The 23,499-nt window shown below is 37.5% G+C and overlaps 1 protein-coding gene across 2 annotated transcripts in view; it reads right to left on the bottom strand.

Annotated features, from left to right (window-relative positions):
- Nucleotides 1-23,499, bottom strand: part of LOC134527956 (uncharacterized) — a 1,033,783-nt gene that overhangs the window by 86,827 nt on the left and 923,457 nt on the right. For both annotated transcript variants that reach the window (XM_063361049.1, XM_063361048.1), the window contains exon 6: nucleotides 9,585-9,854. In XM_063361049.1, coding sequence (XP_063217119.1) covers nucleotides 9,585-9,854 — 270 coding nt within the window. The remainder of the gene's footprint in view (nucleotides 1-9,584; nucleotides 9,855-23,499) is intronic.

Genomic DNA, 23,499 nt, shown 5'->3' with positions numbered 1-23,499 from the left:
TAACTTAGATTTGGATATTATTACTTTATTATTATATTTACCATAAGAACGACAGAGTATTCGTTGAAAAATATTGAATTTGAAAATAAGTACGAACTTAAAATAACGTTATATATAGGATATTTTTATAGTGATTCTGAAAAGAAAACTTAAAGTATGTTACTAATATTCATCCACCCAAGTGAAGCTCGGTAAACACATTAGTTTAGAATAAAAAGGTCTCAGCAACAGAAAAAAACATTGCTGATGGCATCTGTGGAGTATCCTTTGAGTATGCAGTGCATGGTTCTCATCTCCGGAGAACACTGCCAGATGTGGTGATGGAGGAAGACCTTGCGCAAAGAGCGAAAGGAGGGAAGGGGGTAGGAATAAAGGAAGGTGCCAAACCACCTTACGCCTCGCAAGATGCGAGCCGAACATCGGAATCCGATGCTTCCTCGCCCATCACTTGGCTCCGCCAGGCGCCATCAAGGCGGTGTGTAAGAGGAGATTGGAGGAGTGAAGGGGGTGGAGCACCCCCTCACCCTTAACGCGAGGCCAAACCCCCCTGGCGGCAGCTGGGAGCAACTAGAAACACGCGCGCGCCGCTGTTCTCTGCGATCCTCGTCAGTAACGAGGACAGCAATGGAAGAACACAAGTTCCAGCCCTCCAACCCCCCCCCCCCGGCCCCTTTCTTCCCTTTTTTGGGCTCTCGCCCCTCTCCACCAGCTCCTCCTACTCGCCAGACTCGCTTTTATTTAGACAGAGCGACGGACGCAAGGGTCCGCACACAGACAGTACAGGACCCTAGGGGCACACAGAGAGCTCAATGCTCCGTTGTGTACCGTCAATACGACTGGGAACGGCCTTCGTGACTTGCCGATTTCAATATGGAAATGGGACGAACATTCAAATATAGAGTGAATAACTATTTTTAGAATACAATAAAATGTGCTCACAATAAAACTGTTCAGGGTGCATATTGCATCAATTTACTTTAAAAAATATTGGAAACGGCTGTATAGGTTATTTGAAACACAAAATTTTAACATATTTTTGACAGTTTGCGTGGTCTTCCGTCATCATTCAGAAACTACTAAACGTGTTTCGGTAAAGTTTTTTTGCATATGTAAGCTCTTTTACTTATCTAAAAACTAAGCTATACATTTTTACAAAAAAATTCAACTTTAAAAGTACCTATATCTAGCAATATAACTTCTAATATTTTTATTTATTTCACCACTTAAAGATATAGAAGTATTACGCTTGGTTCTACCATAAAAGTAGGTATATATTTGGAAATTTACTAAACTCTGAAGCAAATGAAGCGGCATATAATAAAATGAGCACCAATAACGTAGTCGTAGATAATGAGTTACGTAGTGTTTTAATTCAATTTATCGAAATTTGACAGCAAAAGGACGTATAAAAGGTGCAAATAAAAATATCTCCAAAGTAAATAACGCGGAAGATAATAAACTAAAAACGAATTATGTATATAATGAAGTAAGAAGCGGATTTAACCCTTAATTTTTTTCAAAGGTTGTAAATTAGGTTGTATGATATAATATCATTCCTCTGAAAATAATCAAACGGAAGGTATAATAATGAGTAAAATTCAATAACATACATTTTTTTTAACGTTTTCAGGAATTTCAACACACTGGGATTTGACAGGTACATATGTTTCATAAAGAAAATTTGTAACTTCATATAAACTAAGAAATTAACTAAATGTGAAATCTATGTTTTTAAAACGATTATGTTAAGCTTATTTATAACTAATAATAAACATAAAATATTTTATCTTCTATTTTTAATTATTTACTTTCGCTGATTTCACTAAAACATTAAGTAAAAAAACTTAACATAAATTGCATAAATAAAAGTTAAAGTTATATACTAATGTATTGTTTCAACTTAATGAATTTCCATATAAAATATATATTCACATTTTTGGGAAACCTATAAATTCATAGTTTTTAAATGGCGGAAATCGATTTTTGACCAAATAATAAAATAAATTTTTTCCTAAAAAAATAAATAAATGTTTTTTTTTTTTTTTTCAAAAATACAAACTCTTTAATGTATGTAAGTGAAATTGCTGGATTAACTTCCAGTTCCAAACATCCAGGCGACAGAGGCCAAAGACCATTCAAAATGGCCGCCGAGGTCGAAGCCTGTAGGTTCTGCGCTCGAACCTCCTGGATACGTCTACTAACTGGCGGCTGTGCAGACCCTCCACCGGGGGGCGGGGAGGTTGTGGCGGAGCTGAGGTCTTGTCGGGGCGCTCACCCGTGGGCTATCATGGGCTGTGTCTCCAGGACTGCGATGCGGCGCGACAGTGACGGACCGAGACCCCTGGAAGCCTGGATGCCTGGAAGCCTTCCAGAGCGCCGGCACAGCGGCTTATCGGCGGACGTTGCGCCTCCCTCCTTGTTTCTTGGAGGAGTGTTTTTTTTTTTTGTCTTCCAGACCTAGCGTTGGGAACATTGGGCAATTCCCCGCGTCGCACCAAACCTCCCGGAAGCGATTTGTAGCCTCTCAGCGTTACTTCGCTAGCTCGGTAGTAGCCCTTGCAGTGAGGGGAGGGGGGGGGGGGGTAGGGCATAATGATTGGAACAATTCCGGGAAGTTTACAAGCACGCTGTTAAAAGCTACGCTCTACGCACTTAAATACATGCTTCTTCTCTCTCTCTATCTTTCTCTCTCTCTCTCTCTCTCTCTCTCTCTCTCTCCCCCCCCCCCCCTTTTTTTCTAACCCTTTCCCAACCTACTTTTAACGAGTGTTGCAACTCTGAATTCTTGCCGCAAAAAAAAAAACAACTCTAATCTTAGCCTGGCTTCATCACGTTACCAAGTGATCTGCGTGCACTGAAACATCACTGAATGGCGTTGAGAATGTACTCATTATAAAACCCTGTTTTTTTAAAAAATTCAACACTAGAAGTGTACGGACTGTACACGTGTAAGGAAAAAAAAGTCTAACTATAAAATTATGTGGTCTAATCGGCAACTGCATTCATGTCATTATTTAATAACTTTTAATGGCTCGCATTTTGAATGCAACTATTCTGATAAACTATTTGGAGAAAAATACGGTGTTTTTCTTGGTGGCTGATTTTCATTAACAGGAAGTAACAAAGTATATTAATCACATACTCTTCATTCGCAATCTACTATTGATTGCATTAGTATTGATTATAATATAAAACATTTCCAAATAAAATCATTAGGGATTGAAATCCTGTTCTATTGCTTTGTGAACACAAGTTTGTGTAACAGCTATCTTTGGTGGTACAGTAATCAATGTGATTGACTTATAGCATTGGAAACGTGAGTTCCCGTGAGTATTACATAGTGCTTTACATCCTCACACAGCTTAGACGGTTACATAGAGGGGTCAGGCATAAATAAGCGAAGAGTTGAAATTCAAAAAGGACCAAGGGACTTAAAAATATTTTCGAGGAAATTCCCGTTTGAAGATCACTAGATTAGGCACTTAAGGGCGTATGTCCCGTTCCAGGTCATGATTTTAGATTTATATTAATCACTGATCAACTTTTAGACATTTTCAATCGTTTAACTTTCATGAAATGAAAAATATATATAGTTGCATACTTTTCGCATAATTAGCTGCCAAAGTTACATTTTTAACCTTTTTGGGTTGTACAAATAAGGAGAATTTAATTTATTGCAGAACTGAAACTTTTTTGGATTAACTGCTATGCCACTGGCTACTTCAAGAAATGGTTTGCATTTCTTTCAGAAAATATTAATTAATTTTACCTGACATTTCAAAATTCTCAAAATTTGTATGATCTTGACAGCCAAGAAACATGAAATGAGTTTTTGTGATAGAAATGCAAACCATTTCTTGAAGTAACCAGTGGCATTGCAGTTAATCCTAAAAAGTTTCAGCTCTGCAATAAATTAAATTCTCGTTATTTGTACAACACAAAAAGGTTAAAAATGTAACTTTGGCAGCTAATTATGCAAAAAGTATACAACTATATATATTTTTCATTTCGTGAAAGTTAAACGATTGAAACTGTCTAAAAGTTGATCAGTGATTAATATAAATCTAAAATCATGACCTGGAACGGGTCATACACCCTTAAGATATTTTGATGGACTAATGTGGACAAATGCGTTTCGACATTAAGATCCTTTCGAGGTCGAACTTTCAAATTAAACTGTAAGAAATGTGAGCTGTCCACTGCACAACATGACGCTTATTTACGCGTGCCTGTGAAATGCCGATTAAAACTTCGGAGTGGTTTGTGAATGACGTCGGCCCCGCTCGTAACGACCTTTGCATTGTGCATGTACTAACACCAACCAAGATCGTGAGAGCTAAGCGTTAGCTCAGGACCAGTTTCTGGGCTTGATATTCACGTAAGATCTTGGTTTTTACTTAGTATAATAATATAAATGTAGTAAGCTTCTGTAATGATGATTATCAGCATACAACAAAGGCTACAATAAGGTTAATAAAATACTAAATACACTATTTTAAATCGTAAAAAAACACTACGAAGTAACATAATTAAGGAATAAATTTTCGACAATGTTAACTCTGAATCCGAGAAATAATAAAAATATTAATACTAAGAAAAAATACAATAGTTTATAATGAAAAAAGTTTTTTATTGCGTATTATTTTCTCTGACAATTACGAGTCATAACTACATACCGCAAATAGGAGAAAATCAGGAGGACCGAAGGGAAAAAAGGAGACACAGAAATATTACTAAGAATAGACGAAGAAGAAAGCGAGGAAGAAAAATATTTACTGAAGATAAGCAGAGATAAATGTTCGTAATTTCTGCGCATGAAACAAATTGTTGGTGCTGTCCGGGTGAATTTGCCTGGCGAGATAATTTTCTTTGTCTGCGATGTTCATGAATACGCCAACGAAAATTTGGTAGCGAGCTGAAAGACAAAGCACCACAACAAAGCCTACGGGACAAGATAACTTATTGCACGGAAATGAGTTTAGCAGGAGTTCCAACTACAGCAGTCATTATGAGGTTATTTACGAGGTATAAACGGGAAAATAATCAAAATCATACATCTTGCAGAACCTAATTTGTTTACCAGTGGTATAAAAGTTAAAACTTAAAAAAGCCGTATTATACGGAACATTTGTTGATTATTAAATTATCATCAACTGAAAAGCCAAACATATTTATAAGTAACGACTGTAAATAAGCAAAAAATAACGAACCTAATAAACAGATATTGTTTTCTTAACAGAACACTCTAAACGCTATTTATTTATTGATTGGGCTTCAATACCATGAAATCATTTTAAAACCCCAGTACATTCGTTTCTATCTAGAAGCTACTGCACAGAATTTCACACGGAAAAAAAAATTATAACTAAGAGCGCACTGTCCAATTTAAAATGTTAAAAATTCTCTTACTTAGTTACGACCTTACCCCTATTCAAAATTTCTTTACCATACAAAATTTTCTTATGCTAAGGTGCGGAAAAAGATTTATGAACATATCATTAGTGTGATTTTTTTAAAATTTGGTTTTAAGTTTTTCCTTGATATTATTTTTTATAAAACAATTATAATTATTCGAAATAAACGAAATAGCCATAGGTTTTTGCTAAAAAAAATAGTAAAACAAACGTTATCAACGACCGAGATCACTGAGGCTGATGTAGTGAAGTTCCCAGGACATATATATATATATATATATATATATATATATATATATTGGGTAAATCCAGGAGAGATGGACCACCGAGTGAGATACACCGGTGGCATAGTTCACAAACTTGCTAATAGAAAGCGCCGTGGTTGGTAGGAATGTGTCGTGGCAACTGCATTGCGCGTGCTGTGTTGTTTTAGTTCTTTTGTATGAGTAAATTGAGAAGATATTAAAGAAAATAGAAAACAGGTAGGTCAAAAATTTTGTTAATGTGAACGCAGTTGTGTCGTAGAGACAGTATTTTGCAATATTTTTGAACCATCATTCCTTACAACATGTAAACAAGCCAAATGTATCTTTGTAGTGTTCTGTAGCTACGCTGGGCACAACAGGGACGTAATGGCGGCCTGGTCCATCTCTCCCTATCGATCGGGATAGATGGACCAAAATAAAGTGGGAGATATGGACCATATAGTTTTAAATGGGCCTACGTATTATTAATGAGTATGCTGTAGATTTGTAATGTCGTTTCTACAAATAAATTAGTCACAAAACATATTGTTAAGTAATTTGTATGTTAATTTACAAACTTTTAATTTAAATTCTTCTCTCCGTTAGGCCTACTTAAAAACAAAAATACAATATAGGCTGTATGCGGTAAAGTGAGCACATTTGAGGCCATAGTTCCTTTTATCATTCGATCAAATTATTATCTTTCGGCCACTTTTAAATAGGATATAAATATTCGCTTATGAGTCTATTACATGAAGTGTTCGTATTACTCGCGTGTTCTTGTTCGTATTTAAAAGTTGCAAGTGCTCACTTTACCTCGTACAGCCTTTAATATTTTTTTACAACTTTTTGTAGTCATTTGAAATCCTCATTGTTGGGCACGGAAAATGAAAAAAAGATTGTACTTCACATTCAGAAACTGCAAACACATGGCTTTTCACTATCGCGGGATTATGTGCGGTCAATGGCTTTCCAGCTAGCCGAACAAATGAAAATCAAACACAACTTTGACCTAGACGCCCAAAAAGCAGGTTATGATTGTCTGCAATCGTTTCTGATTCGTAATCCTGAAATCTCAGTCCGAAAGTCAGAGGGTATTTCTAATAATAGAGCTCTCGGAATGAATAACACAGTTGTAAAACAGTATTTTGACCTACTAGAAAAAGTTTTGACTGAAAATGATTTGATAGGTAAGCCTGGGCACATTAAAATTGTGGACGATAGTGGGTTGCAACTAAACAACAAACCAGGAGAGATTGTTGCAATAAAAGGATCAAAAAATGTCAGCACTGTTACGTCTGGAGAAAAAAGGTGAAACCATTTCCGTTGTATGTTGTTTCAATGGCGAGGGCAACTACATTCAACTACATTCCTCCCTATTGCATTTTTAAAGGGAAGAATAAGAAACAGGAGTTCAGTGATGGCATGTATCCGAGTTCCATGATTGCAATGAACGTGAAATCTGCTTACATAACCTCTGAATTATTTTTTGACTGGTTGAAACATCACTTTTTGCAAAGAATGCCTGCTGGAAAAGTACAGTTGATTCTTGACGGACACTCCTCCCATTGCAGCAGAGTGGAAATGCTTGAATTCGCTGATGAAAATGATATAATTTTACTTAGCCTTCCTAGTCACACGACCCATTTCTTGCAGCCACTTGACAGAAGCTTTTTTAAATTTTTGAAGTCTAACTGAAACAAAGAATGTAATGTGTTCATGAGGAACAACCCATTGCGGCAAATTACGAGACTGCAATTTGGCAAGTTGCTAGGATGTGCTTGGTCCAAATCAGCGACTCTAGAAAATGCAGGCCTATCAGTGATGAATGCCTGGCGACTCCTGGAACTTCGTCAGGGCCCACCAGTGTCTCCGGAGTCAAAGAGGTCGACAACCCCACGCCAACAAAAATTTTGAACAACATCTCACCTATTCCAATCTTAACAAAAAAAAATACTACAGCCCGTGGTAAGAATGCAAGTGTTTCGAAAGTACTAAATTCTAAGGATAATGTACAACGTATTACACAAGGAAAACATGACAAACTGAAGAAAATAAAAGAACAAGAAGAAAGAAAAAGACGGAGTGAAGAAGCTATCCTAACTAGGACTGTTAGGCCTACCAAACATAAAAAACCAAACACCAAAGGATTTTCTCAGCCAATTTTGTATGATGACAGTGATGATGGTGACTGGGACGAAGATGAATGTGTTGGGTGTAATGAGGACAACAATACTACAAAAAGTACAGAAGACTGGATTAAATGCACAGTGTGTTCCCGTTGGTTGCATGAGAACTGCACAAAGTACGAAAATAAGTGCGATGTATGTGGAAAAATAGAACTAAAATCTTTACGGGTTTTGAAAAACTACATCTCAAAGAAGAAAGACCTTGTAAAACATGTTAATGTTTAAGCACTGTAGACTTGTACGTCAGAAACGATTTTTGTTTAATTAAGTGCTTAAATATGAATTTAAAGTTAGTCATAAATGATTAAATAGCTTTCTCAATGCTGGTCCATCTCTCCCATATAGGCTGTTCCATCTAACCCTAGGTATATGGTATAGATGGACCAGTACTGCAAAATTTTTCAAAATTTTTCTTCACTTTATTAACGTAAATTTTCTACATATACCTTTGCTTTTCATATACATAGTTCACCAGAATATCATAGCGAAATTTACTTCACCAATATCTTGACAAATAACAAAATTATAAGAGTTTCAAAAAAGGTGGTCCATCTCTCCTGGATTTACCCTATATATATATATATATATATAATCGCTACGAAGACGGAAGCCGGAGACATTACAATAAAACCACATATTTTTCACTACCAAGTGCAATATAACACCCATTTCTACCAATACTATGTACCACATAACAATATAATTTATTTATTCTATCACTATCAATAACTATTTCACGATTGATGATAACTTATTATTACATGATGTAAAAATTAAAGAAGAAAAAATCAACGTGCGATTATTCTCACGGGGTCACAAACTAATATAAATGTATGTTTATATATTTAAATTTAGTAAGGATTTTGGCATTAAAATTATATATATTTTTTTCATTTTTGAAACGAAATGTATAAAAAACTGCGTTACAAAACTACCTGCCTGAATAATATTTTTAATGTTTGTTATTTTATAATTGTTACTAGTTATATCAAAGCAAATTAAAACATAAAAGTAATTTTGGAGATGTCTAGTGGGTATAAAACAAACACCCTAGAAACCAAGATGCAGGACAGACTCTAGATTTGTGTGCAAAGTAGAGACAGAACATACATTGTATTTGGTCGCAATTTACGATACCAACATTATGATAGTAAAAAAAATTCCTTTCTTTTAGCAAAATATTTTTATTGTATAAAACATTTAATGAAAGATAAAAGTTCTACGGTGCTTTCAAATTTCCTAATAGAAATGGTAATTAACTGTCGATGTTTTTATAGAATAAAATACATTATGTAAATATTATTTATTTATTCAACTATTGTTTGGCGCAGTTGAGGCGTGTACGCCTTCTTTTACACTGAACCCCGAGACATCCACATTTTTATGTATAGGAATGAAACATGACATTACAAATTACAGCAGTTACTGATGAATCGTCTTACCCATTTAACATCCAAGTATAGTTATAATATGAACCATATAAAATATTGCGTTAAATATGAAAAAAATTTGAAAATACAATTAAAATCATTATTATAATACTGCCTTTCTCTCACACACTCACGCACACAATCATTTAGTATTCCTTTCATTACGTGTCTGTAAATTTAGAGAGCCGGATTTTTGTACAAAGATTTTTTTTTTGGAATAACTTGGTAGACTGTTGGCAAAAATTGATAATAACTGTTAGTGTAACGCGAGGTGTTGGCGGTACTGGTCATCAGGAGGGGACTCACCGTGCTGAGGCTGTCGAAGGACGCGGTGGTGCCGTCGGCGTTGATGCGGTGCAGGAACTCCTCGTACTTCTCGAGCGCCGTGAGGCGGTGGAGCAGGTTCTGCAGCAGCGTGGACACCTCCTTGCGCACCCCGGGCTCGATGGTCACGCACTTCTGCGTGAGGTTGCGCACGTGCCCCATGACGCGCTCGTCCCGGAAGTCGTAGGGGAACGTCTCCGTCCACTCGGCCAGCAGCTGCACCAGGTGCGGCACGAAGCGCCCCAGTCGCTCCTGCGCAGGGCCACCAGTGCTGCCAACTCGCGGAACTCTGTCGCTGGAAATTACTTTTGTGACAAAAAAAATTTTTCCCGCCAAAAATGATTTAGCGACTTTTGGAGTACAAATCAAAAACAGTTTTAGAAAATGGATGCGTTTTTCGCCAACTTGAAAAAAAAAATTAAACTTGAAATTTCCAAGTAAATATTTAACTATAGAGTATGTACTACACTGACTCTAGAGTAACAATAAACTGACTGTAGAACAACGCACTACCCACTAGTGTTATCGTTGATAAGTTTCATGCTTGAAATTTCCAACTTTTTAACGTAATTTTTTTTTCGAGTTGACAAAGAACGCCCTTAATATAAAGTAATAATAAAATATATTTCTGTCTAACAACAACTTGCTTTTCGAAATGTTAACTCGTATAAAATTATGTTTACCATTTGTAACACAAGAGCATTGCGGTCGGGGACTCCCCGGATTTGATTATGTTTTGTACGATGAACAATCGGATAAATATCGACTTAGTTGATTGTTTTATATCCTCTAGCTCGCTCGCTTTTTAATTCATTTTAAGTAATTATAAAGTGCTTAAATTTGTGATGTGGTGGCTTAAATAATAGATTTACCTCAGAAAAAGAAGTACATTCAAAAATATCTAGATACATGGGAAACAAAGCCTGAATTCAAGGGATAACTGAAACAAGTCTTTGGAGACTCATCTAAATCAAGTTGTCAAATATGTGTAACAGAGTTTTATGCTGAATTAAGTGATATTATAAAACATTCAAAAACTAATAAGCATAAACAAAAATGGATTAAAAAAACACAGGCCATCCTATCTGTGAAAATTGTCCCGAAAACTACGGTTACAATATCAAACAGAGCGTCAGGTATCCTTTCTTTAATCATTGCTGAACATTGCTCTATTTTATCTGTAGATCATATAGGCAACACTGTGTAAAAAGGCGTTTTCCAATAAAAGGTGCTAAAAACATGCAATTACATCGTACAAAGGATACTAACATTATGACCGAAGTTTTGGCTCCATATTTTACACAATAGTTGGTTTAAGATAAAGGTTATCAAAAATACAGTGTACTAATATATTAATCCACAGATTTATCAGTTTCAAAAACATTAGAATCGTTATAAGGTACTATAGTTTAAAAAACCAAACCATTAGATCAACATTTCTCAAGCTCACTTAAATAGAAACTGCAGATGCAAAAAATCTGCCTGCTATTCTTGTGTATTCTTTGAAAGATCTCAAAATCCCAATCGCTAATATGGTAGGAATTGGCAGAGATAATGCGTCTATAATGGTCGGAGTAAATAATGGTCTTTTCTAACTACTCAAGAGAACATGGTTTAAAAATTTTGGTATTTATACGTTGCGTATGTCATCCTCGACAACTTTCATTTTCACACGCCTCAGTAAATATCATACCTAGAAACAGAGTTTATTGTATGGAAAACCTACAATTGGTTTTCAATTTCTCCCAAAATACAAGAAGAATATAAAAATATTTATGAGATGATAAATGGCGGGAAACGGCCACTAAAATTTTTTAAAGTCTGTGTAACCAGTTGGCTTTCAAGTATGCAGCATTCTGGAGCAGTGGGAAGAAGTAAAGATACTTTTTTCACTTTCAAGGGTTCAATACAATTGCTACACAGCTGATCTTTTGTAAAAGATGTATTGTGACGAGTAATATCAACTTAACATGTTTTACCTTAAACATACTTTAAAGGACGTAAAAATAGTACTAAAAGCATTTGAAGGTGAAGACAATGATCCCATAAAATTACTAGATTTATTTCCCTGACTCTTGCATGATTTTTCCCGAAATCAAATTTTTCTGGACACCTTTTATTTTGCAAGTTTCAGACACTTATAAAGACGTATTTCGGACATGACTAAAATTATATTTAGTATTAGATACCCCGTTTGGAATTCTATAAAATTATATTGGGTAAGTAGAAATAACACAAATCAGACATCCAAATTTATAATCATGAATTTTTGAATGACAGAAAAAAAATTGCATTAACTAGCGACAAACGTTTTCACAAAACTTATTGTGTAGTTGTGAATGATTATGTACTGTAAGTATATTTTCTGTGTTTTAACATCTGGACAATCACTACAACTTATAGCTTCAATAGCCCAGTTTTCAAATATTTATTTCCTTTTAAAAATGTAATTTGAAAAATCAAAATCCTAATGGCGGGTGATACCGAGTCTTAGCTGTCTACACCAGCAGCATCTATCTGCACGGGACGCTTGGAGCACGAGATAAGAGTGGTGTGGTGAGAGTGGCTTTGCAGCGAAATAATAGTTGCTGGCAGAACAGAAATGTTCCGAGAAAATCCATTGTCAGCCGTATATAGTACTTGCGAAAAATCAGAATCATTATAGCCTAATTGTCAAGCGATAAGTGAGCCCTACTCCACACTTTAGTTACCTCCCTCTTTATAAACACACACACACACACACATACACAAACACCTATATATATACACACACCTACGTTGCCAAGAGAGAGCGAAAGTTTGTTAGTGTGTTTGTAAGAAGTTAATTCAAACATTACAGAATAGATTTCCAATATAAATTAACTGTTATAAGACTACACTTTTCTAATGAACATAAAATATATACATATTTTTGAAAAAATAATATTTATTTTCGTAATATAAAGCCATAATTGTATGGATTACCGGAAAAATCCCAACCAAATTGAAATTTTTCTAAGCATACTTTAAAAAATCATTACATAATATGAACGTATTAATGTCTGAATTATTTTATCTGAACGACATCTATTGTAAAGAACGAATTTTGATGACTTTTGGAATCGATGTGGCCATATATATGAGTAAAATTAGGGTACAAAGCGACAGGGGTTGAATTAGTGAAAGCAATAAGTTACCAACTTACTGCTTGTGTTAAAAAATCCAATGAACATTATTTATTATGATAATTATTTAGTTACTTTTGTAGGTCACAAAACTTTCAAAAATAATTAATATTTTAATTAATCATACCAATATATGATTAAAATATATCAGATATAAATTATTTTTGTAACGATAGATATATACCTAGCTGAGTATCATAACGCTTTGCGACGAAACGTTAATTGAACCCGCCAATGACTGGTATGACAGCTACTATAAAAAAACATAAAAACTACTTAAATTATTCTTTTACTAAACAGCTAATTTTTTAGCGACATTCTAATTACAAATAAATGTGAGTACTCGAACGACAAATTTATTAATGTAATTATATTTACATTATTTTTCTGCTTAATCTTGCGAAGGGGTGGCACCAGTGGCGATTCCTATATTATTAATTTTTAAAATTTATTAAAAAAAACATTATCAGTCTTTTAATAACTTCCAAAACCTTATAAGTATAAAATAAGGACATAAGGAAGTTTAAGGTCTTTATTTGCCTCAACTATTTTTGGTGTTTAAAATTTACTGCACTAAAATAAATAAAAAGGACTATTTTAAATTGTGTTTTACATTTTTTTGATTACGAGTAGCTAAGATACGGAAAGCCAAACAACAGAAATCAGGAATACGTATCGCGTAAATGATCAGCCGTGGCCTGTATTAAAACAGTGTTTGCATGTGGGTATTCCGGGAAGCCATAAGAAATTCAGGACGGCCGGTGCAATACTCCAACATGGTTTCACGCCATGTTTTCCCACTGTCTTGTCGCATCATTGCCTTGAAAATTTAATTTAAACACAATCATCGTGTAATTTACGAGTAATTTTTATCTAAGAATTTGTCTCCTTGTTAAAAAGCTCCGAAATACACGTCACCATATTTCTTTCAGGAACGAAAAACACAAATACCCATGCTCGTAATGATGTCTCTATGAGCGACAAAAGCAACCGCAATATTTAATCCTCGTAGAAACTTTCCAGGCTGTACCTATGTATCGTTGCGTACGCTCGTTACTTAGTTATTCAAACGAGTGACGGTCTTTCAAACATGGAAAGTGCTGGCAGGCGAGGAGACTAGACTACTGCAACCTTCGGGTCATGATTTCTAGGCGGCGAGGCAGACGGCCGAAAGGGAAAACTCCGCAGAAAATTAATCGGGGTGTGACGTCAGACCTGACAGGGGAGTATATTCACAGGCTGTGCGAAATTTCAGATGGATAAGACTGGAAGAGACCATCGCAGACCGATATGCCGTGACTCTACAGCAGGTCGCGGCCTCTGCGGAGACGTCAGTAACCCGGAAGATACTCTGGGTGACGAGCGAGTAACCCCGGTGAGACGGACCGGAGACTGGGGGCTGTCGACGAGTCCCAGCCAAGCCGGTCTCTGCAGAGAGCGACGCCCGGTCCTGACTCGCCGAGAGGGAGCGAGTAGCGGACTGCTGCGGGAGCGAGCGAGCGGGCGAGTGACTCCCAGTGGCCTCAGCCCCCGAGGAGCGAGCACCAGGTCGCCGACCGGCTACGCTGAGCAGGAACCTGGTCGGACGAGGAGTCCGGGAGCGAGTCCGCCGGGAGGAGCGAGTAGCGGACTACTGCGGGAGCGAGCGAGCGGGCGAGTGACTCCCAGTGGCCTCAGCCCCCGAGGAGCGAGCACCAGGTCGCCGACCGGCTACGCTGAGCAGGAACCTGGTCGGACGAGGAGTCCGGGAGCGAGTCCGCCGGGAGGAGCGAGTAGCGGACTGCTGCGGGAGCGAGCGAGCGGGCGAGTGACTCCCAGTGGCCTCAGCCTCCGAGGAGCGAGCACCAGGTCGCCGACCGGCTACGCTGAGCAGGAACCTGGTCGGACGAGGAGTCCGGGAGCGAGTCCGCCGGGAGGAGCGAGTGGCAGTGCCGACACCAGCTGATGCTGAGGTGAGGACGAGCAGCGATTCGCGAGAACGAATGCCAAAGGCGAGCACACGACTGGCTTTGCGCCCACAGAGTCGGTTCACAATCACTACCCGATGCTCAAGATGTAATTGCAGAGATGTTGTTGCAATAAGGGACTATGAGACAATGGGCATTTTTTTGGGGAGAATACAGAAATAAATTTTACATACCTTAATCTCTATGGTCACCAAAATATTATCCAGAAATTTTAATTTGTAGTGTTGGTATGAAAAGTTTTAAGTGATGGATGTTAGGAGCCCTTTTTGAGGAGAACCATTATAAATGTTGAAAGTTTTCAGATGAATAGATGACCTACTATTTTTATGTGTTTGTGTATTAATAGTGAAAAATTAGGAAAACATTTATTTAGTACGTTACAGAATATTATTTAATAACTCATGTACGTATGTGTTCATTGGAGTAACTGTGCTCCGTATTCATGTGTGCCACCAAGAAAACTTTGCACCTTGATATCTCAGAACATTGTTTTGGAGCATGGGCCCTTATTTCAGCAACCTCCTCAATTTCGGATGAACAGTAACTCGTTGATTAGGCCCCGATAACTAACACCCAATCTATGACTACGGCAAGGAGAAATGTAAAGAGTAACTTTCACAAGCTTCAATTGGTAACACGTCGACGGGCTGGTAGCACGTTTTCAGTGTATTCGACAATAGGTGTATAATGCCCGTTTGTATAATTAACTAGACATAACATTAATTGTAATTTTTTTGTGTGTTCAGCAGGATCGGGAGCATGCTGATATTTATATCCCTATTAGGTTGTCTTAGTTATGAGCGGTACATTTATTTGATAATGATGTGTGCACATATAATTGGTTGTGAATAATTTTGTAGTACTTGGTTAATGAAACACAGATTATATTAATTTAGTACACTCTGCGTGTAATCCCACCAGTTGCTAATTAGTCCAACACAGTTGTACCTACTGCATCTTGCTACAGCTTTTCTAGTTTGTGGCTTGGAGTGGGCCAGGGAGTAGGGGTAGGGGTAGGGGCTTAAGCCCAAAAACAACTTCTTCTCAAAGGCCAACTTAAAACCGCGAACCGCCGCCAACAAGAAACACATCGCAAATAACGACGGGCAAAGTTCACAAGAGGTCAGAGGTCACCCGGGGTAACGCCAGAAGGAGCTTTACTTAGCCAGTCTGCGCGAGAAAAAAGCTTTAGCGATTTTTTTCTCTCATTCCTCCTCAGAAGCAAGAGGTAAAGGTTTTAGGATTATCCCAGAGGTACAGCTGTAATTCTCATCCGTTTAAAACGCTGTTAAGTGAATAGCTGGCACGGGAGTTTACCGCGAACGAGGGGCTATAAAGTTGATTTTATGTTAAAAGAACCCTTCAGACAGTGGTGCGCAAATTTTACAGTGGCTGAGGTCCCAGTGTTATGACAACCCGGTCCACCGAAAATAAAACAAAGGGATAAGTACCTTGTCTAAAAAAGTCCCTTTTTAAAATTAAAAATAATGACTGTGCTAATAATTTAGTTATTATGTTAAGTATATATAAATTAAAAAAAACATAAACTTATTCATAAAAAACACGTTACTTTAATTTAAAAAGTTTAAGTTAAAATAATATCAAGATTTTCAAATCCTACATATATTTTAAGTATCCAAGGTTTATTTTTTATTTTTTAAATTACAAAAAGGGAAATGTGAAGAACGGTAATGTGGGGTATACGAAACTCAAGTCCTTGCTCGGAGACAGAAATGTTCAAGGCGTCTGGGCCATCCTTGTTAAAGCGGGATAATGCATGTTTTGGGGGAATTTAATTTGTGTTGTCAGTTTATCGTCGGTAACCGTGATTGCTAAGAAGTGACGCTGTGGTGAGGATCGCATATTCCAAACCATAATTCCCAATATGTCTAAAATTTTCAATCACTTACAGGGTCCCAGGGTTCCCGCGTGTTTTGGAGTCCACTAGAGTCATGGATCCCGTCACCTTAAGCGTCTGTGCCAAATCGCGTAACGCAAAACCACGCACTCTACAACAAGGTCGTGCCTAGATGGGAACAAAACGAGCCTATAGCATACATCCCAAGGGACAACTTTGCACAGAAAATCAACATACGTTTATGTGCATTTAATCGACTGTCCTAATTCAGAATCAAACGGTGTGACCGTGACTCCGTGTACTCTTAAGGTATGCGGCGCACAAGCTAACAGGTGAAGAAGTGGTAAGACCTGTACCAAATTTGCATGAGAACAGCTAGCACAGAACGATAATAAATACTTTACCCAAACTTGTATTCACCAACACAACGTTTACGGGCACACGTTGGTTGTCAGTTCGAATAGTTTTGTTAGGTGGGCGCAGTTACAATTTTTTGTGCAAGTTTGTTTTTGTTACAAAACATATATTCCAATGATGTAAAGAGTTGAAAAAATTATATAGAGAACAAAAAAAAAACGCTCTTACGCCCCGGGTGTCGTAGTTCCCTAAACCTTCCCGCTAGCCGCACCTTACACCTACGTTTCAAGAGTGGAGTCGAGGCACGCCGCTGATCATCGCAGATGCTCGGAGCCGCGCCTGGCGCGGGCGGGTCAGGCCGTGTGCACAGCGGCCTGGTGTTGCGAGTTGCGTGTCTTCCCCTGAGGCGCGTGCCGAGGCTGTAAGTTGAGGCGCGCTCGGCTCCACTTCCCCTTGCCAACATCAACTTGCGTTGGTCGTCTCGTCTCGGAGGGCTCGTCACCAGGCAAGATTTTCCATGCCAATATTTATTTTGTCGTATTATTTAGACTCGGCCTTACCAATCACCACGTTTATTTATTGCCCTTTTTATGTCGAATTTGGTTTTGTTTCAAGAGAAATCCTGCGGATGCAACACTATCTAAGCATAATGTGTTTTGTTGCAAATTCTGTCGCCAGATGAACACTGGAAGTTAACTGGAATGTATAAAAAGGTCTGCCAGAATCATGAGCGTATAATTGTTTCAAGGTGCACTTTGTGTTTAGATGGCTAGAAAATGTTGTAACAAAACTTTTATAGTTCCAGTTTAAATATATTTCATAACAATCTGTAAATGTAATAAAAAGGTGTTGAAGATATTCATCGCGGGTAGACACAGACTTAATCATTGCATAAATTATTATCATTTTTCACAGTACGACATAAAATGCATAAATGTCTATGATGGTCTAAGCGAAATTTACAAATGGAAAAAAACTTAAATTTTTTTGGACTACGAAATAAACTAATATACATTTATACTTGTTTTATTTAATATTTCATCATTTATAATACTTTTACAATGACTGAAGAGAGATATTACGTGCAATTGCATTTTTTTAAGTGATTTTAAGAGACTATATACTGTAGGTACATTAAATTTATAAGAATGTTAGGAAACGTATTTTTAAATGTTTTTCGCGTAAGATTTTGCATTGGTAGCATAGTGGCACTAATGCTGTTAATGTGATCATTAACAAGAAACACTCAAGTGGAACGGTACTGTCGTTTTTTGAAAAATAACTTATGCCAAAAACGAATGTAAATTTGTAGCCTCAAGAATCTTGTAAACATGTTTTTGAATTTTTATACTCTCAATATGTAGGACTCTTGCACCAGATTAACACAAACTTGTAAAAGGTAATTTTGGTTCAAATGTTACCGTGACGATTATTTGCCCTCCGCAATGTTGTACCGAGATTACTAATGATTATTTTATTGTTTATTCCAACAAGAAATTTTCGGGGAAAAATCATCAAAAAAAATTGTCTTTTTATAATTTAATACTTCAGGACACGGTGTCTTAGATATAGTCATACGACACAGTTGAAGATTATTGGTTTCCTGTAAAAAAAAATGTAGCATATTTAAAATCCCATTTATAGAAATAACGCGCCGAGTCGGCGAAAATCTTACAACAAGCCATTATCGATTGCTTCCCTAGTACCCCTGAATTAAGTCTCTGAATATTACTTTCTGCATCACCTCATTTTTGAAGAGTCGTATAGCTAAAATTATATAAACATTTCCTTGTATCACATTCAAACTTTTTCTTGTACCCCTTGTGAGCTCTATGCTTAGAGACGCACTACTGTCACTGAATAGCACGAGGTAACTATACAAACTTTGACACGTGGGGTACCTGGATGTAGATTATGACGTATTGAAAACTAGTTGGAACCTGTCACTGAGAAATGGCCAGGTGTGGCAGGGGTGGCATAGGCAAGGGTGTCAAATAAAAAACATATCGATACGATGGTATATGCCAGCAAACATATAAAATAACAAATACCAGAAAGTAAATTTTAAAAAGTACCTATATTAGATTGCTAGCAAGGACAGTGTCTTATTACAGGGAAAGCCCACTTAAACTTGAGGAATGGAGTGATGCAACCATATCTCCTTATCTGTGAAGCTGAGATTCTACAAGTGTTAACCATTTCAGTTCGCAGTATGGGTATAAATGCACAACACATCTAATAGTATACCGAATTAACTTACTGCTGCCTCGTAGGAGCTGCCGTAGATGGGTCGTGGGACCCAGAAAAAAATATTAAGTCCCCTCTTTACTGTTCTATAACAGTTTTTTAAGCTTTGTATCATTTTATAAACGTTATGTCTTCTAACAGCATACTCAAAAAATTTGCACTAGAATACAAATTTCTGCCATGAGTTTGTTTAAACTTACACTCAAGAGACGCACATACATAAAAACTTGATAAAAACCTTTTTGATAAAAATATGTTACTTTAATATATGATATCTGTAAATTTGAAATGCGATCGCAAAAAGGAAAACTACTAGTAATATTCATTGCAGGTGGGAATACTCAACATTTTTGTAAACAATTTAGAAAAGTTAATTCACTATAGCTAAAATTTAGAATAATTTCCCGAGAAATTTGACTCCTTGGGATGTAGGTCTGAGGCGACGGTGAATTCTTTATTCAGTTTACGTAAATGACCAACTAAAAGAGTTGTCAGTTAGTGTCAATCCTTTCAGGGATAGCCCATTACATGAGTGTGTTTTTATTAATAAAATAAATGTAAATATGTTCAAATAGTCTGGTTAATTTAAAAGAAATATGCACTTTTGAAATATCGTGATAATCTTATTCCATTTTTATGAGAAAAAGGTTTTTTCTTTTATTCCAGTGCTTCAGTACAAAAAGGGTCTCGCCTCCTTTTAATTACGTATTTCCAATGACAGGCAGGTGATCACTAAGGAGTCTCGGCGATTATTGAAATAACTACGTCCTGGATTCTGGGATGACGCAACATCCATGAAAATTATGTGCTCGAACTGTTGAGGACGGCTCCAACAAGTTATGCCGAAACGTCGGAAAAATCATTAACACGGACAAATACTCAACCCAGAAGCTAAGCAGTAGTTAGGGTTCCGGCCGCGAGAAGCCTACGTCCCTAGATTATTGTAATGTTTCGAAAGTTAACATTTTCATCTTCATTTCCATTACAAGCCGCCTTGTTCATTTTCTGTTTCCTCTCTCCTCCATGTGAACAGAGGGAAATGGTCCAGAAGTGAGGTTGGCTTGGTTCCTGGCCGTGGCCGAGAGAGTGTTCCCGCCAGGCGACGTGTGCCAAGGCGACTTGTCGCGGGCGCTCGTCGCGCGGCGACCGAAATTGCGGCTGCCAGCCCCAGGTCCGTGCGGGGTGACGCTCGCACGTGCGTGTGCGCGCGCGTGTGTGTGTGTGTGTGTGCGGTGTGTCGCTCGCGCACGTGTGCGGGTGTGTGTGCGGGGTGAGCGAGGGGGGTTGGGGAGGGGGGGGGGGGGCCCGCCCTCCCGTCGGGCGAACAAAGCGATTTGTTCCGCGGTTCGCGCGCTCAGAGGAAAGGGGCACCGGAGTTTCGGCCGCGCGACCGTGCGCGAGACCCAGCTCGGCGCTAATGAGTTTCCCCCAGTCTCTCCTCCCCTCCCCTCCCCTCTGGACCCGCCTGCAGACTACTCCTTCCCGGCCCCAGGCCATCGACACGTCACAGACACGCGCTCAACACCTTCGGCCGAACGACAGCTCATCGCCAGCTACGACCGTTCAAATTATAAAGTTCCTCCCGGCCGGTCTCTGCGACTGGGTCGTCCATCCTGCGCGGGTTCCCCACACGATCAGTATTCTGTACAAGAAGAGTTCTCAGGGGACACATATGTGTTACTTGCTAGCCGCAGTACATACCCGACTTCGCCCGGGTGGATAAAAAAAAAAGCACAACTTCTCTTCTTTCAAATATCACTATGAAAATTCACGTATAAATTAATGCAAAATGGCCAACCAATCGATACGTCACTAGATGGCTCGCCTATTAAAGATACAGAATGCTCCAAAATTATCTTTCCAACTTTGACCACACAGAAGTCAGAAATGGGGATACATAGATAATTTCAGTTTGCGGCATAATGTTCACACACACCTAATGTTTTGTTCTATAACAACAGTTACAACAAATCTCTCTTTACTATTTTTTTGTCTGTGCAGTTGAGGCTTAGACGAAAATCACCACCCCTAGGAGTGGCAGAGTGTATGGAATGGTGGATGGAGACCAAATCGACCACCCAGATCCAGCGAAACTTTCGGCCACGTTACGCCAATTTACGATGCAGTCAATTCGGTAATTTTTTTCCTGGTCTATGTATACATATTTTATACAAAAATATTAATGTGAATCCAAGTGTAGCCTTTGTCGATCTACATAATTGTAGCTTCATAACAGTGAAGGAATCTTTGAAATCTATTTATTAGTTTGAGATATTACTTCTTAGAAACAAATAAACTCACAGTATCTTTATACTTTATAGTAATTTATAGTAGTAATTATAAATACCTGTATATTTGGACAGTTTATTTCTGTGCCCTATTTTTTTTGTTAGGACCACTGACAGATTTTAAACCATTGAATAATGAACCAGGTAAAGCCCACCATTCTATGTTTTACGTTACGGTCAATGTAATGTCTTTCGTCACTCGATTATGCATAGAGGTGTAACGTAAAGTGACCTCCCAGGTGGAAGTGAGCCAAAACGACCAGGTGACCAAATAGATGTTCATAAATTTATCTGTCCGTAGGCAAGAGTAGTATCCACGTCACCCAATTAACGAGCAATACGGCGAAGGGTCAGCACACCGCACATGCATTCCGTGCGATACGGTATGAATTCCGGTAAGTCATTCTTATTTCAGTTTTAAATGAAATTTGGGACGTTTACAGCTTCTCGTGCCGTATGTACGACCCAACTGATGGTATGTAGGGCCTATAGTTCAATTACGCACAAAATCAAAACTTAACATCCAGAGTACAATTTTGACTAACTAACACTTGGGCGAACTGTTTCACATTTTATTAAACTGCGTTATACAATCGTTTATAAATCATTATAAATCGTTTACTATTGACCCACCGTCAGTATAAAAATACCCCATAATACTATTTAATATCTGACTTAACAATGCAAGAAGAAAGTATTTTATGACAGGGATATAGATAATAAATGTACTTTTACTAAATTATGTCTCATTAATAAAGCACTTATCTTCAAAAAGACAATATATATCCTCTGTATTTTATCGCCACCATGTAAAATAAATTTTAATTCATAACTTATTTTCTGGAGCATTATATGGGCACAAAATATTTATATATGCTTTATATGAATTATTAATGACTTGGCATTGGTTTATTTTACAAGGAACGTTTCATATGAAAGAGTGAGAGTATGAGTTATGTCTCCTGTATTGTAGTCTCTTCCTTCAATCGCAAGCACTTAACATTTTACGAACTATTGCATAAACAACTGTGCAGTTATGAGGGCAAAAATTATACTGTTCCAAGGAGCTTCGATGACTGCAGAATGTCTAAGAGAGGAAAAATAAGAACCTAAAAATGTCAAACTGGTTTAAAGGTTTTTATGCAATAACAAATATTTTAAGATTAATATTGAAGATTTTCCTTCATTAAAAAGATATTACACATCAAGATATTTTCTTAGACCATTAAGTGTTTGTCTGCTGAGAGTATTACTACGGTTGTAGTTATTTAAAAAAAGACAGGGTGAGGATTTAATACCTAACGCCAATGATTTCACAATAAAAAAAAATTAACAGCTAGTAATTTATAACTTTAACATTCATATAAATAAGAAAATACAAATTAACATTGCCAAACTGAAAAAAAACTATACAAAATTATAATTGCCTAACAACTTTTGAAAACAAATTTGCGTCTTTGAAATTCATTAAAAAAAAGCTGCATAGGAAAAAATCTAAGAACATACATCCATTGAATATATATAACTTATAGAAGTCGCGAGGGGATAGGATTTATTATTCCAATTTTCGGATCCAAAACTGAGGTAGTTGTTAGCTCCGCCGCTAGACAGCTCTTCTTTCCACAAGAGGGTACTCGTAGTTACCAGCTTCCACGCCAGAGCGCTGTAGCGTCGCTTTTTTCAAGGTCGTGCGCGTAATTCTCTGTTTCACTCTATCGAGAGGCGGTGCCTTTTGTTGAAATCCGAGCGCTTAGATACCGGCGGGCGCAACTGAATTGGAGGAGTACGGCCACCGGAAAAAAAAAAAAAAAAAAAAAGTGCGGTTAAAAGATGCCAACATCAAAAATTAAGTTTTAATAATAAGAAAACTACAGAAATTTCTTAAAGCGTATCAGATTGGAATGTACAGTATAGTGTACATTCCCACTGACATTCGTAGTTCAGAATTTATAAAATGTTGTGTTAACGGAGTGGCGCATTGAGTAAAATGGCTAAACATAATTTGGAATTATTCTT

Source organism: Bacillus rossius, chromosome 1, assembly GCF_032445375.1.
Source record: "Bacillus rossius redtenbacheri isolate Brsri chromosome 1, Brsri_v3, whole genome shotgun sequence".
Taxonomy (NCBI): Eukaryota; Metazoa; Arthropoda; class Insecta; order Phasmatodea; family Bacillidae; genus Bacillus; species Bacillus rossius.
This window is presented reverse-complemented; position numbering and strand designations above follow the sequence as displayed.